The following is an 18,120-nucleotide window of genomic DNA, read 5'->3' on the forward strand; positions in this document are numbered from 1 at the left end:
GACCTAAAATAATCACACAGAAACTGTAGTATTACAACATTGCATGGCCCATTAGCTCACGCTTCTTATTGACTAGCTCTTATGTCTTAAATTAACCCATTTCTATTAATCTGCGTATTATCGTGTGGTTATGGCCTGCTGGTAAGGTTTCATCCAGCATCTGGCATCTGTCTCCTGCAGCAGCTACATGGCTTCTCATTGACTCTGTCTACTCTCTCTCTATATCTTTTCCAGTCTGGCTGTATTCTGTTAAGCCATTGGCCCAAAGCAGCTTCTTTATCAACCAATGGCAGTAAAACAGCATACAGAGTGTAACCCCATATCAAATGACAGTGGGTTTCCTTCTTGTTTTTCACTGTATGCACTAAATGATTGCCCTGCTACCAAAAGTACTCATTTGCACACTCAGGTTGTCAGGCAGGTAATGGCATTATGGGATGTGAAGAGTAGGATGATGCTGAATCTTTTCACTGCCTTTTGCATTTAGACGTGTGTGTGAGCATGTGTTTGCGTGTGTGTGCACGTGTGTGTGTGCGTGTGTGTGTGCGTGTGTGTGTATACAAGTATGGTGCATGTAGAAGCCAGAGTTCTCCACTGAGTGCCCTCTTCAGTAGCTCTCTACCTTATTTTCATTTCTTTTCTTTGCATGTGCATGTAGTGTGAACACATGTGTTTCTGTGTGCTCATATGTGTGTGAGTGCATACCTTGTATGTGTGTGTGGAAAGAGGCCTGAGGTTGATGTTGGGTATTTTCCTTAATCACTCTCCACAATTTTTTCTTTTTAAAATTTTATTTTATTTTTGTTTATGTGTATGCATTCATTTCTACATAGGAGCCTTATCACATGAGTGCAGCTTCCTGGGGAGGCCAGAAGAGGGTGTTGGGTCCCCTGGAGCTGGAGTTAAAAGTGATTGTTAGCTACCCAACATGGGTACTAGTCACTGGCCTTGGGTCCGCTGCTGGAGTGGCATTGCTCCTAACTGCTACGCCATCTTTGCAGCCCTGTAGTGTTACTATCTGAGGCGATCTCTCACTCAACCCAGAGCCTGACCATTATTCACCTAGATGGCTTGCCCTGGGGATCCTTTACCACCACTTTCTGGGTGCTGGGTTTACTGGCAGGCCACCAAGCCTACCAGGCATTCACATGGGTTCTGGGGTGTGGTCAGCCCACAGTTGGTCCTCATGGTTGCGGAACAAGCATTTGTCTCCTGAGTTACCTCCACAGTCCCTCACCTTGTTTTTTAAGACAGCAGGGGCTTGCCGATTCGGCGAGGTTGGCTGGCAAGCAAGACAATCCTTGTGTCTCCACCTCATCAACCTTGGGATTACCACAGCAAACCATCATGCCCGGCTTTTTACATGGGTTCTGGGGGTCCAAGCCCATGGCCTCAAGCTTGCACGGTGTTTCACCAATCAAGTCCTCTTATATGCCTCCAAGAATTTATAGTTTTAAATTCTGCCATCTTACATTTTATCTCCTCAGATATGAGAGTCTGGAATTAAACTCACAGCAGCTAACATAACTGTATCTTTCTTTCCTTTTGTTGATATTCGCTTTACTCTCTCCCCACTCCAACCTCCATGCTGGACTGGATTCTTCCATTCTTTCTCAAGGACAGACTATGGCTTCCCAGAGCTTCAAGTCCATCATCTTGATGAACCGGGTAGACTGACAGGACACGCCATTGCAGGGCCATGGATCCAAGAGCAGATTGTCGGAAACTGTGTGGGGTTTTGCTTGTTTGTTTGTTTTAGTTTTTTCTCCTTTGAGTTAATCAGTGAGATGGGGACACACAACAACAAACACAGAGCTGCAGAGCTGCTCCCAGGGGACAGTTTTTGGTCTCAGATGAAGAAGAGTTCGTAAAACATGTCTTCCGTTTGGAAAACATCCCTAAGACAGAGATGGTGGATGTCAAAGGACTGCTTAGCAGCAAGTGCGCGTTTGTGTGTAATAGCTTGCCCAAAGGACCACTTAGCAGCAAGTGTGAGCTGTGTGTAATAGCATGCCCAATATAATTAAGTGTTAAGACAGAGGGTGGCATTCTCCACAAAGGCACAGTTGGATGTGAAAAGACTCACACAGACAACAAGTCAAGTACAGGTTCTTTAAAAAGGAAATCACTGAAACTGGAGAGATGGCTCAGTGGTTAAAAATGTCTTTCAGAGGACACAGGTTTAATTTCCACATGGGGCTTACAATTGCCTGTTAACTCCAGTTTCATGGAATCAGAGTCCTCCTCTGGCCTCTACGGGAACTGCATGCACACCGTGTATATATATAAATAAAAATACACAAATCTTTTTTAAAAAGGACATTAGTACAGGGTTACCCTGACGATTCCAAAACTGGATTAAAATATATAAGATTAAAAAATAAAAAGCCAAGTATGTGGTTCAGTTGGTGCAATGCTTGCCTAGCATGCACAACAGCCTGGGTTCGAGCCCCAGAGGCTGTTTGCACTGGGCATGGGGGTAGAGTGGGATGGAGACCGGAGGATCAGAAGTTCAAGGCCAGCCTGGCATATGTGTTCTCACAAGAGAACAACACAGAGCTTCGGCAAACAACACCAAGAAACTTTTTCAAAGCCTTTTTTGTTTGTTTAAAAAAAAACCTTTTTTTTTTTGTTTAAAAAAAAAAGCCTTTTTTTTTTTGTTTGTTTGTTTAAACCAAAAAAGGGGAAATGATGGAGGAAGGTCATTGGCTAATAAAGGATCTGCCTTGGAAAAAAAAAAAAAAAGAAACTTTTTCACAGGACGACTGCGAAGAGGAAATGGTAGAAAAAAGTTCAGAAAGATGAAAGGCTAGAGGGTTGGTTCCGATGGCCATCATCCAACTAGCAGGGATTCTAGGAAAACAGGGAGAGAGAAAGGGAAAGTCGGTACAGGTACACAGAAAGTAATCGAACCGAAAAACCCAGCGATTATTGACCTGGGGGAGAAGGACGGGACAAAATGCCCAAGGACACATAATCCTCATGGGAACTGGCTTCAACAGCTAACAATGTTTCATTGTTGAGAGAGGCCATTATAAACATTGAGCATTGCTTTCACTGAAAGTGATGTGAACGGAGTGTACGGAATCCAGGGGCGAGAAATATTTCTAGGGAGAATTTAAAACATCTAAATCGTTAGCTTCCTTAATAGGAAGTTTGGGATATCCCAATAATCCAAGAAGAGTAGTGTTGGTTTAAGCATTGGAGAGCTGGAGCTAGAGAGTTGGGGCTAAGAAGGAGTACCACACTCCTGCACAGTTTGGTTCTCAGAAAGAGCCAGGGGGCTCCATAAGTGCCTGCACCTCCAGCTCCAGGGGTCTGGTGCCCTCTTTAGGCCCATGGGCACTTGCGCTCACATCTGTCCCCAGACATAGCTGCCAACACCATATACTTCTTATCTCACAAGTTTGTGCATGTTTGCTAGAATCACACTTAAAAATTTATTTTTTTCTAAAAATTGAATCTGGAATGTTCCCCAGATTTCATGTGTTGAAGAACTACCCAAGCTTGGTGCGGTTGGGAGACGGTGGAGGTTTTAAGTGGGGACCAGGTGGGAGGTCTCCTGGTCCTCGTAGATGTACCTGTGAAGAGGGGAATTGAGCCCCACGGTGGAGGACTGGCATCCACAGAGATGACTTTGACACCATCGTAGAAGTAGCAAGGGTTCCCTTCCTGACAGAGTAATGGTCATAGGAGGCGGTGGGGGGGGGGGTCCTGGTGATAATGAGCTCATTCCCACTGAAATGTTGGAGCTGATATTGGAGACGATGTGGAGGCTGAAGCTCCCACCCTCACATCATTTGTCTGCCTGCCCTTTCCTGAGGAAAGCAGGGTCCATCAATAGCACCATCAACCGCGTACTCTTTGGGTTCCCACTTGCAGGTCGGAGCTCTGCCCCGGTTGTGTGACGTGCTGCGCGTCCTGCAAGAGGAACGGGCCCAGTGTGTGCAGGAACTCTCCAAAGAGAAGCCAGGAGATTTGGGCCTGGAGACAGTGTCAGGTAGGAGGCCTCCCTCACTCCAGGGGCACTCCACAGCGGGGTCCTATCCTGTCGTCTGGGGGAATGGCTTGTCCTCAGGACCAAGTGGGCTTTCCAGGGTAGGTCCAGGTTTGTCCACTCCATCTGCTGTCAGATTGGGTACATGGTCTCAGTGGACTTGGAAGCCTCATACTTCCTTTCTCTGGACAGCCAGCGCTTTCTCGCCATCTGCTTCTGCACACGCAGTTTATCAAGGTGAGTTTTTCGTTGTTGTTGTTGTTTTTTGCTAGTTTATAAATCTTTGAGTGTGTGCACATGTATGGAGTGTGTGTATGATACTTGTACTCCTCTGTGTTTGGGCGGGGGGGGGGGGGGGACACATGCCAGAGCATAGGTGTCAGAGGAGAAATGGTACTTGTTTGAGACAAGGCCTCAACACTGCTGCCTGTGCTAGGCTAGCTAGCTGACTGGAGAGCTTCCAGGGTCTTTTCTGGTTCTTACTCCCACAGGAATGCTGGGATTACGTATGTATGATTTTACACCTGGCTTTATGTAAAGTCTAGAACTCTGAACTCAGATCCTCATGTTTGTAACAACAATCACTTTTGCTGTTCAGTCACCTCCCCGACCCAAAGCGGAGGTTTGGTGGGAAGTGTTTCACGGGGTCATAATTCTCTCATCCATACCCTTGAGATGCTGAGGAGCAGGGCGGAAGGGGCAGGGTGGTGTCAGAATGGCTGAAGTGGGGGCGGGGGGACACATCTGCTGTTGACGGTGCAGAGCCAGACGCTCAGAAGTCTGCTAGGAGCACTGTGCTGAGATTTCACTCAACACAGAAACACGTGTCCCCGGTTGCTGGATGTCTCCTGATGATTCCTCTCTGGAAGCCCTATATGGGCTTAGAAGCATCTTTAAACTTCTTAAAAATTTTGAAATATTTATTTTATTTTACATGTATGAGATTTTGCTCACAAGTTTGTGTACCCATGCATTTCTGGGGCCTGAGGAGGGAGGAAAGCAACATCGGATCCCCGGAGCAGAGGCTACAGAGGGCTGTGAGCCACTGTCTGGGTGCTGGTTCTTGACTGGGCTCCTCTGCTGGGTCAGTAAGTCTCATACCCACGGAGTCATCTCTCCAGCCCTGCCAGGGAGCATCTTAGCAAATATGGCTGTGTATAGCACCCTCTTCACCCAGCTTCTAAAGAGGGTACCACTAATCACCCCCACATCCTTGTTTAGAGAGCGCTGACCGGCACTCACTGGTTGTGGGACTGTAGCAAATTATTTAACCTTCTGAGGCCCAGTTTCCTGCTCTCTAGAATGGAGATAACCATGTCAGCTTCAGAGTTATAATGATAAGTGTGGTAAAGTGGGCACAAGGCAAAACACTCCTTTCAATCCATAGCACCATGGCCATCTACCAGTCAGTAAATACATACTTCCCATTATTATCAATCACCACTAATATAAGTTTTGTATTTGAGTATTAATTGTATTCCCATCCTCTTCTTTGCTGTCTATCATCTAAGAGGGTATCATTAAGAAAAGAACCTGCGGTTGGGGAGATGGTTAAGTCAGTTAAGTGTTTGCCTTGGAGACACGAGGGCCTAAGTCAGATCCCAAGGACCCAATTTTAAAAAGCCAGGCATGTGGCATATACTTGCAATCCCCGTGATGGACTGGAGGGACATGCACCAGGTTCTTGGGGCTCACTGAACAGCCAGACTAGCCATGTTGGCGAGTTCCAGACCAATGAGAGACACTGACTCAACAAACAGGATGATGGTATTCAGGTTGTCTTCTGACTTCCACATGAACCCACACACACATGAATACACAAAAACACACACATACATGCACACACATGAATACACAGGAACACATACACATGAATACACAGGAACACAGACACACATGAATACACAGGAACACAGACACACATGAATACACTGGAGCAGACACACACACACAAATACCCCACATGAATACACAGGAACACATACACATTCACATGAATACACACACAAATACACAATAATACACATATGCACACACAAATACACAGGAACACACTTTCACACACACAAATACACATACGCACACACATGCACACACATGAATACATTGGAACATACACATGCACACACAAGTACACAGGATCATACACATGAATATACAGGAACACACAAACACTCTACATGAATACATAGAAGCACACACAATCCACAGGAACATACACACATGTGTGCATTTGCACACACACACACACGTTGAGGATTATCCTTAGAACCAGGCAGGTGTCATGTGCTCTGAGACTGATGCAGGACCTGGGTGGGAGGGGCTGAGGGGTGCTCCTCATCCTGCCCTGTGAGCCTGTGCTTCACTCCCAAGGTTCTGTCTTGGCTCATGCTCTTGGGAGCAGTCAGGGGACTCTGCTGGGGGCCGGGGTTAATGGTTAAGCTGTTGATTCTCCCGAGTAGAGGTTAATATTTAAAGCTAGACAAATGACAGGAAATGCCACTGGGGAGGTGTCACCAAGCCTGGCACATTCACCACAAATAAACAATTAACTCTCCAGCTCTTCTGAGCTAGGTGACCAAGTCCACTCCGTGGGAATGTCTCAGGGTCATGCCCCTTGTCGCACTCCTGGGATGTTTATTTCTTGGTTTACAGAAGCCATCACCCTCTCAGGGTGGGCTGGGAGGTGTTTCTGGCTCTCTCTCCAAGAAGAGTGTTCCAGAAGAATAATATGGTGGCCAGATATTTGCAGGTTCTGTCGTCATAACAGATGTGGGCATCCATCCGGCTTTGTCACATAGGCCTGTGTGACCCCTGTGTGACCTCTCTGGACCTTGGTGCCCTGCCCTCTCTGTCAAGGGGAGCATGCTAGCACTTTCTTCTAGTCTCCACTGGCAGGGTGATCTCCCCACAGCATGAATGGGAAAGCACTTTTTTGTTTGTTTGGTTTTGTTTTTTTGAGATAGGATTTCTCTGTCTAACAGCTTTGGCTGTCCTGGAACTCACTCTGTAGACCAGGCTGGCCTCCAATTCACTGAGACCTGAGTGCCTCTGCCTCCCGAGTGCTGGGATTAAAGGTGTGCACCACCACTGCCTGGTACCTTTGGACTTTTCTGCCAAGATGAAATTTGTATTAAATTATTCCCTTGGAGGTTTACAATCCTCTACCATTGGTCATACTATGCAACCACTTGCATCAAGTTCTAAAATGCTCTCATCAGGCAAGGAGGAACTGTGGGCTCCCTGCTGACCTCCATCAGCAGGTACAGGGCCCTGAGCAGGACTGCTCCAAGTCCTCTGTCAGATGCTCCAGAAATAGCCCCGGGTTATCGTCAGGCCATCTGTGCTGATTTATAAATAAGCCAGGGCCCGAGGATGGCCTCGCGGGTCAGCACGGGAAAAAGTGAAAGTTGGCAGAGGGCTGGCTGGCTATAATCCAGCTGGCTGGGGCCCTGAAGATACATACCCAAGGCCCATTCTGCCCTCTAGCTCAGCCTTCCCTCTTTCACCATCCAGCTTCATCCTATACCTGCCTCTGGGGGTGTGTCTAGGCAAGACACAGGCACACATGGTACTAGGTGTCTGCCTTGGGGATCTTCCCAAGTCTAGAGAAGCCTGTACCCCTCCCAGGGTGGCAACAGACCCTCATCTATTCATTGTGGCTTTTATTTTAACTCCATTCTCCTGGTGAAGCTGACTCTTAAGCCTTGGTGTTTCTGAGAAACACCTCAAACTTTGTTCTGTGTGGGCCTTAGCTAACAGATCCCTGCCCTGGCCACAGGGCTGTTCTGCACATGGCGGGAAGTGCGCTCTGCAAGGCTCTGTGGTCTCATCTCCATAGCCATTCTCCTCTGAACCATCTGCCACTCAATTATATGGCTTGTCTTGTGCCTTCCCTCCCTCCCTCCCTCCCCCTTTCGTCCTTCCCTTCCCCTCCCTCTCTCTCTTTCTCCCTCCCTCCCTCTCTTTCTCCCTCCCTCCCTCCCTTTTTTTTTTTTTTTTTTTTGGGTTTTTGAGACAGGGTTTCTCTGTGGTTTTGGAGCCTGTCCTGGAACTAGCTCTTGTAGACCAGGCTGGTCTCAAACTCACAGAGATCCGCCTGCCTCTGCCTCCCAAGTGCTGGGATTAAAGGCGTGCGCCACCACTGCCCGGCCCTCCCTCCCTTCTTTATTTCCCTCCTTTCCTCTTTCTTCCGCATCCTCCCTCCCTCCCTCCCTCCCTCCCTCCCTCCCTCCTTTCTTTCTTTCTTTCTTTCTTTCTTTCTTTCTTTCTTGGGTCTCATGTAGCCTAGTCTGGCCTCAAACTCACTAGGTGATAAAAGATGACCTTGAACTTCTGATCCTCCTGCATCTGCTTGTTGAGTGCTGAGATTACAGGTCTGTACCATTATGCTTGGTTTATGTGGTGCTGAGGCTGGAATTCAGGGCTGTGTGCATGACAGGCAAGCACCTCCCCCAACCCCAGAGCTAAAGCCCCCCTGTCACCCTGTTATTCTTCTTTCATCTTTTGAAGAGATAATAAAAATATATAATTGGTAAGATAAAAATTATTCAAACAAGTACCACCCAAAAGCCTGGGCCTCTGTGTGGGTGGTTTCTTTGCCTGTCAGGAATTCCTAGGTCTACTCTTAGCCTTCTTTGCCCAGAGGCTGAAGAAGCATCTGTGGGTGTTCAGCAAGTGTGGGGTTAGGAGGCAGTTCTGCTGCGGTGGAGGAGTGTCCTGACAAAGTCAGTCTTCCCTGGACTGAGGAGACCGGAATGCTGTGTGGGATCCCAACGCTATCAGTGCCTCTGCTTTTGCCACTCTGACACCACCCTAGAGTCCTCTGTTCTTCCTTGAAACGTGGGAAATTGACACCCCGTTACATCTGGGCTGTTGGGATAACCAGCTCCAGAATGCCGGCTACACATAGCTCAGACCTGACATGGTTCCACCCAGCCCAGGGCCTGGCTGGCATGAAGAGTGTCTCCAAGCCAGCTGGCAGGGATTCCTACCTTCCTCAGGCACTCTTACCAGGCCTCAGCCAGCTCTAGGTTGGCCGTTCTGTGGGCCCTGCCCAACGTGACCTCCAGAAGGTTCTCAGACACTCTGACACCTCAGTCTGTCTGGCCAGGCAGGCAAGGTCATCTACCACATTTACTGGAGTCTTTGGCTAGTGCTTGGTGGCTGGGTCAGCCCCAGTCAGCTCTGAGTTCCTTTTTTCTGGTCACCTGCCTCCAATACTGCAGACCCACTGAGCAGACAAGGAGACTGTGTCCAGTAGCCACATGAAGATGTGTGCTTAAAGAAGGGGACACGGGTTTCTCTTTGGCCTCCTGGGACTCGAGGTAGTGGAAAGAGAGGGCAGCATCTTCAGGAAAGGATCCGGGCAGGGCCAAATCACAACCGTTGTATCCCTTTTGTCATGGCTGGGACAAAAGCAGCTAAGAAAAGGAAGAGTGGCTTTGGTTCACAGTCTGAGGGTGCAGTTCCTCATGGCAGGACGGGCATAGCATCAGGGGCTTGAGGGAACTGGCGTTGCACCCACATCCCATCGCGGTGGGAAGGCTTGGCAGCGGAGCATGGGGCAGCTGCTCACAGGGCACCACAGTCAGGAAGCAGAGAGAGGTGAAGGCTGGCGCTCAGCTCATCTTCTCCTTTTCTGCTCACCCCAGCCCTTGGAGTGGTGCTGCTCACGGTCAAGGTGGCTCCTCCCACCTCTGTTAACTCAATCTGGAAACTCCTGCGCAGGCATGCCCAGAAGTTTATCTCCTATGTGAGTCTAGATACCATCAAGTTAACAGTGAACGTTGACTCACACCCAGGAAGATCCCTCTCAGGCCTGGAGCGAACATTCACGACTGACTGGCAGAAGATCAGCCTCTGGAGTGACGGGACAGACACCGTGCTCTGTGGCAGTTCCAAACCAGAAATGCACAGGGCTTTCTACCTGCTGGGGTCACTGAGATTCTGGATGAAGATTCAGAAGCATTCAAGGGTTGCTCACCTCTTGGGTTCCTTGAAGGACTAATGTCTCATCCTTTGGTCATGTGTCCTCAAAGCATCATTATCGTTTCTCAGTACAGTTTCCATAGTAACCTGCCCCACCATAAAAGCTCTGTCCTTACTTCACATCAGAAGCAGCTGGAAGCATGTTCAGTACACAGACCTGTGGGTTTTGAATTCTAACTCAACCATTGGGAGGTCAGACCCAGAAGACGGCCTCTCATAAGCTCCCCAGAGATGCAGCTCTGTGTGTATCAGGGCTTTGGAGAATCCGCTCAGTCTTCCAGTCTTCCCTGGTATGCCCTGGTCGGTGGGTACAGAGTACCCCAGCTTCCAGCATCCAGCAACAGAAGCAGTCATTGACTTAGCTTCCAGGTACTGTTGTCCACCAAGCAGAGGGTCCCCAAGAGCAGAAGCTTATCTGGTTGCCTATAGTGGGAGTCCCTAGACCTCTCGTGGGCCTGGCATAGCAAAGGCACTTGATATGGGCTATGAACTAGTAGATGAATCAATGCTGGCACAGCCTCCTCTACCTGTAAGCTCGGCCTTGACATCTCTGCAACTTCTCAGTTCCATGTCTTCACCTGGCCCTCCACTCTCTTTGATTTGGTGTTTGTGGGGGGACCCAAGGCATCTGATTCAACCCCTATACTACAGTGAAACAGAAGCCATGAAATAGAGGGGAGAATGGTTTACTGAGTCGACACAGCCATGAAACACAGAGGGAAGATGTGTCTGCCTAGCTCGCCATTTGGTGCCGGTTCATAGTCTCCAACCCCCTGACCTGTCTTGAGACATTGGTTAACACCAGGCAGGCTCAGAGGCCAGTATGAAGAGGCACAAGGAAGTGTGTGTGTGTGTGTGTGTGTGTGTGTGTGTGTGTGTGTATGCGTGCATGCGCGTGTGTGTGTACACAAGGGATGGGCCTGGCCAGGATGAATAGGGTCAGCAGAGGGTACAAAGGCCTGGGGATGTAAGAAAGTAAGTCATGTGGTGTGTTTCTGCCCTGTTAGTAGCGCCAGCACCCAGTGGGTCTGAGAGAGGCTTTGAAGGTGGGGTGAAGGACAGGGCAGGCTACAGCCCAGGACAAGGATGGCAGGAATCTGGAAGAAGAAGAAGGATAGCATTGTATTTGTTTTGTTTTCTTAAGACAGAATTATATTTGGCCTCAATCTTGCTGTGAAGTTGAGGATTATCTAGAACCTTTAATCCTCCTGCCTCCTCCCTACTGGGATTATAGGCATGTGTTACCATCCCTAGTTTTTGTGATCCCGAGGACCAAACCCAGGGTCTTGTGCATGCTGGGTAAGTGCTCTATCAGCTGAGCCACACCCCCGGCCCTGGAGTTACAAGAGGTTCTTCATAGGCTCACATGTTAATCATTTGCCCAGTGCATGCAAGACTGTGATTTTCATCCATATCTCAACCCTGGAAAGGCGGAGTTCAAGGAGTCATATAATAAGCTGGGCTTAAAGGGTGGTGATGGTTGGCAGCCTTGGTCCATGCTCCATCCCAATCCAGTGCTGGGCTCTTCTCTGCAGGCTGCGAAGGGCTGTGGGACAACATGAGCTGCTGGCCCTCCTCAGCACCAGCGCAGACGGTGGAAGTGCAATGTCCGAAGTTCCTCCAGATGCTCACGGGCAGAAATGGTAACCGTGCGGCTTGAAGGGCCCTGGCCAGAGGTTGCAATGGCTCCTGGATGAGAATGTAGGGGTCTTTGAGGACAATCAGTGGGGATGTTGTAATAAGGGCGGCGGGCCGCTTCCTGCCACCCGGCTAGCTTTACCCGAAATAATTACACGGAAACTGTATTCTTTTAAGCACTGCCTGGCCCATTAGTTCTAGCCTCTTATTGGCTAGCTCTTACATATTGATCTAACCCATTTCTAATATTCTGTGTAGCCCACGAGGTGGCTTACCAGGGAAGATCTTAACCTGCGTCTGTGTTGGGTGGGAGAATCATGGCGACTCCTTGACTCAGCTTCTTTCTCCCAGCATTTTGTTCTGTCTACTCTGCCTACCTAATTTTTTGTCCTATCAGAGGCCAAGCATTTTCTTTATTACTTAACCAATGAAACAACAGATAGAAAGATGGCCCTCCTCCATCATGGGGGAACCCATAAGGGGAGGTCTCTGGAGACCAGAACTGTTGCATGACTATGCTGTGCTGTATGAGAGCAGTTTTCAGGGTCACGGGAAGGAACTGGGAGACAGTGTCTTTAGGGAAGGCTGAATGCTGAGATCAGTGAGATAGCTCAGCATGCTACAGGGGCTTGCCGCCAAGTCTGTGGATCTGAGTTTGCTCCCCACGGCCCACGTAGTGGAAGAAGAGAATTGACTCCCACAACTTGTTCTCTAACCTCCGTACAGGTGTCCCAAAAAGTAATTTAATAAAGGAAGAGGAATAGGAGGAAGAGGAGGAGGAACAGGAGAAAGAGCAGGAGGGGAAGTGGAGGCAGCAGCCTTGGCCCCAGTTTAGGAACCCTCTCCCCTTCCTCCATATTTCTGTTTCCTCGGTGACCAGCTTCAGATACCCCACAGTGCCTGACATGAGGCACTTGAGTCCATGAAGCTTAGGACTCAGGCCATTCATGCCTCTGTGGTTGGCTTGGAGCCCTGTGCTGACCCTAACATCCAGGTGGCCAGCCAGGTTCCTGTTGAAAAGGACTTGTGTGTACGGACCATCTCCTCAAAGCCTTCTCTGAGCCGGCACACCTATCCTTCTGCAGCGTGGCTAGGAGAAACCCAGGATGACCAGAGGCTTGCCTGATCACACCCCTCCCCAGTTAACTGCTTAAATTCCAGCCCACCCCATTAACTGGAAGACTTCTGAATGTTTTCCACGCTGCAGCTTCACCTACCTACCACATGGTGTCACTGTGGGGCCGCAGGTTTATACTGAGGCCCTGCCTTGTAGGTGGTGGCCTGGTTCCTGGGTTGGTGGGAGGAACAGCTCATTCCAGGGACTCATACCTAGCCTCAGGGAGTTGGCTGGCCCAAGAGCATGGGTCAGGACCTGTCTGAGCCTGATGTTCACCAAGAATTTTTCTCTCCCACGGCTTTATCTTGGATCTGATCAGACATTTGCTCTCTGGCCCCCCAGAGAAGAAGGTTCCCTGTAGTGTGTCCCCCAGCTCCAGAGAGACGTACTCATGGACACCAGTCAGTATTCAGGGCAACTTCTTTGTGAACAAGGAAAACACATTCTAGAGTTATTTCCTAAGTAGTTCTTTACCACAGCAGTCCATACTGGCCCAGACAGGCATCTGAGTGGCTGGGAAAACTGCAGGCTGCTTTCTGCCTCGGATAGTTCTCATGCCAGCCTTAGAACTTCCTTTGACCGTCTCAATGTCCTTGAGACATTCCTTTGATTTGTTTTCCTTTGAAAACGGTACTGGCATTTTCAAAGTTTCTTGTTTAAAATGTAGTTAGCAGGATATGATCCCCCAGGCCTGTAATCCCAGCCTCTTCTGAGGCTGAGGCAAGAGGATCCCAAGTTTGAGGCCTTTCTGAGCAACTCAGTGAGACTCTGTCCCAAAATAAAAAGTAAAAGGAAGGGCTGGGGAGACGGCTCAGTTGGTAAAGCTTGCTTGCGGCACAAACACGAGGACCTGATCCCTACCGACCAGGGAAAAGCTTGGCACAGAGGGGCATGCCTGTGCTCTCAGTGCTGAGGAGGCAGGGGCAGTAAGATCTGGAGCTGGCTGGCCAGTCAGCTTAGAATACTAGGTCGGACTAGGTTCAGTGAGAAACCTTGTCTCAAAAAAATAAGGCGAAGAGTAGTCAAGGAAGATACTTTATGTCAGTATCTGACCTCCCAGTACACACACACACACACACACACACACATACACACACACACACACACACACAGTAAAAAAGTGTTAGAGATAAATTTTAGTGAGAAAGCTCTTGCCCAGCATGCCCCAGGCCTAGGTTCAATCTCAATCTCTCTCTCCCTTTCTTCTCCCATAGCCCCGCACATGTACAATCTCTCTCTCTCTCTCTCTCTCTCTCTCTCTCTCTCTCTCTCTCTATCACACACACACACACACACACACACACACACACACACACACACGTTTCTGGGTTGGATCAGGTGCTGATACAGCCTTTTAAACAAGTTCTGCCCTGAACTGCGATGCATGCGCATACAGACATGCAAACTGAGGCTTTCGGGGCTCTTAGGAAGGAATCCCTGTCCTTGTTAGGGATGAACCCCAGAAGAAGTGAGTGGAGAGAGGGGGTGGACAGAGCCCACCCTTTTGTTGTTCTATAGAGATGCTCCATCGGCACCACATAGGCTTGTGAAAGGCTCAGGAGCCAACCCCGAGTCACAGTCAGATATCTTGGGAATGCTACTGGGTCCCTGAGGATAGAGGGCCCTAGACAGGCAGGCAGCTGTGCTGGGTTGGGCCCATAGAGAGCCGCCATGTCAGCCTGTGCGGACAGCCTCTGGCTCTGGAGCCATTTCTATCCAGTCAGTGGACATTTGACCACCATTCTTTCCCATGCCACAGTCACTCCCCGACTTCATTCCAAAACTTTCTCACCCCTCCCCTGAACGCTAAGACTCTGTCCTGCTCATGCCTGCCTCTTGTGGGAAGGCTGCTTCTGGCTGGCACCAGCCTGGGCATTTCTTTACATCACTCTGTGGTGAGGGTGATGTGGGTAAAGCCTCATTAAGACCAAGAAACTGCACTGGGCAGAGAACTGTGATTCGGCCGATTCTAGGCTGGCAGTTCCAGCCTCCTGAACCTTGTAAGGGTGGACATGTCTAGGGCCCTAAAGACATGGCCTTCTGAGACTGGAGGCCACCGTGGAGTGATAGGGAGTGCCCCTGACGGGAGGGAGCTAGTGCTGGCACGCACCCTGGCTGTGCACTGCTTCCCAGTGCACCTTCACTGGGCTGTGGGATGAGAGCAGGATCTGTACAGAAAGAGTTTAGAACTGGACTGGTCTGAGAAAGGCTGTCAGAGTTTCTCCAGCTCAGAGCCTGTTGGACCCAAACCGCAAATGATGATCTAGGCCCTGGGGTCACTAAGAGAGAGAAAGTCAGGCCTAGCAATGATTGTCAAGGGGCCACTAGACAGAATTCCCATCCATGGAATCGGTGATGGCACCCTCAGTCTGTGAAGGACACAGGTCCTTGGTGACTGGGATGAAAATTCAGGTGGTCATTCAGACCAGGGAGGGCAGTGTCTGCTGGAACCTCCAGGAGGCCTTCCCTGGCTGGTGACTCCGCTCTGGCCAGTGGCTCTGCCCTGGCCAGTGGTTCCTTCCTGGCCAGTGGCTCCTTTCCTTTGTCTTTGGATGCTGGCTTTGAAAAGTCAGGTGGGGGACAGGAAAGGGTAGGTGTTAGAATGTGTATCTAGCACGCGGGAGGTCTTGGTGAAATCCCTAGAGCATACATGTGCATATACATACAAGCACACACATGTATTCCCACAGTGGGAAATTCTCCCTTCCTAGTGTACCCCATGCAGAAGGAAACTCAACCCAGTTCTCTATGAAAAGAGCTTGGCACAGGTCTGCCCACCTCACACCTTACTCTGCCTGTGAAGCAAGCCAGTGTTGATGCCCAAGAATTCGGGGCCACACTCTTAATTCTAGGAAATCATTACCCAAGTGTTCAGGGGAGTCAGGGTGCAGCGTTGTGCCAGGCAGGGATGGAGGACAGACAGTTTCAACTATCTCAACAGGCAGCCTTAATTGCAAGCAAAGGAATTCCTTCCACGAGGGGCGGTTGCCTGACAGACTTTGCCTTGGTGGTGTCTAATGGTTTCCATCTGGTAAACGAGCAGGACACAGTGGGCAAGTGTGAAGATGCAGAACCTTTAAAATATGCACTTGTAATGCCAGTGCCAGTGTGCAGAGGCAGGGGAATCCCCAGGACTCTCTAACCAGATGGATTAGTCTAATTGGCAAATTCCAAGTCCATAAGAGACTGTCTCAAAAAGCACCGGTGGATGGCATCTGAGGAATGGGACCCAAGGTTGACCTCTGACCTCACAGAGAGATGGGGGTAAGGGAGGGAGGGAGGGAGGGATGATAGACCAGAGGGAGGGAGGAGGAGAGAGACTGACAGAGAGGGAGACAGACAGACAGTGAAAACTGTGAGGGCCCAAGGATTCACTGTAACAGAAGCTGAGTTCTTGCGATCCACCCAGATGTCTCAGGACCCCTCTATTGCATCAGTAGAACTGGGGTGCAAGTAAGAATGGGGATCTGTACATGGTGTGAAGAGCAGACCCAACCCTGATTCTCCATTTACTGAGATAATGATGTAGGCAAGTTACGTCACTACTGCATGCCTCAATTTGCCCACCTGTAAAATGGTGGTAATATTTTCATGTCACCAGAGACTGTACTGTATGGTTCCATGGCCTGATCCCCCCTACTCATCTGCCGTACACTTGTCACCTTCAGGGTCCCTCTTCAGGAACTGCACCCAGGACGGCTGGTCAGAAACTTTCCCCAGGCCTGACCTGGCCTGCGGCGTCAACATGAATGACTCCTCTAACGAGAAGCGGGTAAGCCTGTCATGTGGCACCCGGGCCCCCGAGATGGGTGAATGCAGGATGAGGAAGACAGGACGTGGAAGTCAGAGAGGACCTGAGGCCAGGATTATCAGAATGTGCCGTCGCATCTCGTTCATAGGGTGCGGGGATGGAGCCCAGGGCTTGGTGCACTCTGGGCAGGCAGCGCTCAACGGGCTGAGTCCCATCTCTGCTCAAACTTTGTTATTTTGGTTAAAACCCTCCTCTGTCCTCCGGCTGACGATGACATGTCCTGCTTGGCTTTTCCTCCTTCCTTCCTTCCTTCCTTCCTTCCTTCCTTCCTTCCCCCTCCCTCTCTTCGTTCCCTCCTTTCTTCCCTCCTTCCTTCCTTCCTTCCCTCCTTCCTCTCTTCCTTCCTTCCCTCCTTCCTCTCTTCCTTCCTTCCTTTCTTCCTTCCCTCCCTCCCTCCCTCCCTCCTTCCTTCCCTCCTTCCTCTCTTCCTTCTTTCCCTCCTTCCTCTCTTCCTTCCTTCCCTCCCTCCCTCCTTCCTTCGTTCCTTCCGTTCTTTCTTTTCCCGTCCTCTTTCCAGGCATGTGTTACTAGAGTATTGACAAATGTCAGGCTTAGACTGATAGAAAGACTAGGTAACAGATGCCCCTTAAGTGTCTACAGTGTCTAGGGCATCTACTCACAACAAAGATTGCCAGACTGCGGCCTTGGGCCATGAGCAGCTTTCACAAATGAAGATTTGTTGGTACAGAGCCAAGTTCATTAGTACCGCAAGGCTGCTTCTGTGTGACAGGGACAGGGCTGAGTAGTTGCGGGAGACCGTGTGACACCTTGACCCTAAACTATTTACTGTCTCTTCATAGGAAACGATTGCTGTCAGCTGAGTAAAGGGCACAGCAAACAGGTGGCATTGCCAGGTTCCAAGACAGAGAGCAGGGGTGTTCCTGGACTCTGAGCCCTCTAGGGCCAAGGCACAGCTGCAGATGTTAGAAGCTGAGGGAACAAGGGTCACATGAGAACTCCTGGGAATCAGGGTCATGCTGGGGTCAGACCTCACACGTATGAAATCAGGGCTCAAGGTCACTTAGTACTGAATAGGAGAAATTATTCTGCCAGGACACTTCACACAGTCAGCATGTGCCTTCTTGGTCTCCCATGAACTGGTGTGGGCAACACAAGACCAGACTGCCACCCTCAGTGGTGTGGGCCTCCCTGTGCCAAGTTTCAAACTGAAGGAAAGAGCGTGGTGTAGCGGCTGAAGGAAGAACATGGTGTAGTGGTTAAGAGCATGAACCTCGGGAGCTGGGATTGCACACCACCAGGCACCCAAGAACTTGTCAAATTCCACAGATCTCTTTCTTTCCTTAATTTTTTTAAAAAGCAGTCTCAGACAGTCCGGGCTGGCCTCAATCTCCCTAAATAGCCCAGAATGCCTAGAACTCCTTTTCCTCCTCCCTGGTCTCCACAGTACTGGAATTACAGGCTCACTACCCCGTGCCTGAAGTATGTGGTGCTAAGACTCAAACTCCCAGCTTTTAACCTGCTAGGCAGGCATCCTATCAGCTCTCCGTCATCTTAGGAAGGAGACACTCCACCCCTACTGAACCAGTCATCTCCTCTCCAGCCCCC

At 49.7% G+C, this 18,120-nt stretch overlaps 1 protein-coding gene across 5 annotated transcripts in view; it reads left to right on the forward strand.

Annotated features, from left to right (window-relative positions):
- The window catches only part of Sctr (secretin receptor), a 52,780-nt gene that overhangs the window by 10,572 nt on the left and 24,088 nt on the right, over positions 1-18,120 (forward strand). For 2 of the 5 annotated variants that reach the window (XM_041648961.1, XM_041648962.1), the window contains exons 2-5: positions 3,883-4,000; positions 4,190-4,234; positions 11,524-11,631; positions 16,412-16,515. In XM_041648961.1, coding sequence (XP_041504895.1) covers positions 3,883-4,000; positions 4,190-4,234; positions 11,524-11,631; positions 16,412-16,515 — 375 coding nt within the window. The remainder of the gene's footprint in view (positions 1-3,882; positions 4,001-4,189; positions 4,235-11,523; positions 11,632-16,411; positions 16,516-18,120) is intronic. The other 3 variants (XM_041648963.1, XM_041648964.1, XM_041648965.1) reach the window with 2 other exon arrangements.

The sequence above is a fragment of the Microtus oregoni genome, unplaced genomic scaffold (assembly GCF_018167655.1).
Source record: "Microtus oregoni isolate MIOR12 unplaced genomic scaffold, Mior012 000003F_ref0000135, whole genome shotgun sequence".
Lineage (NCBI taxonomy): Eukaryota > Metazoa > Chordata > Mammalia > Rodentia > Cricetidae > Microtus > Microtus oregoni.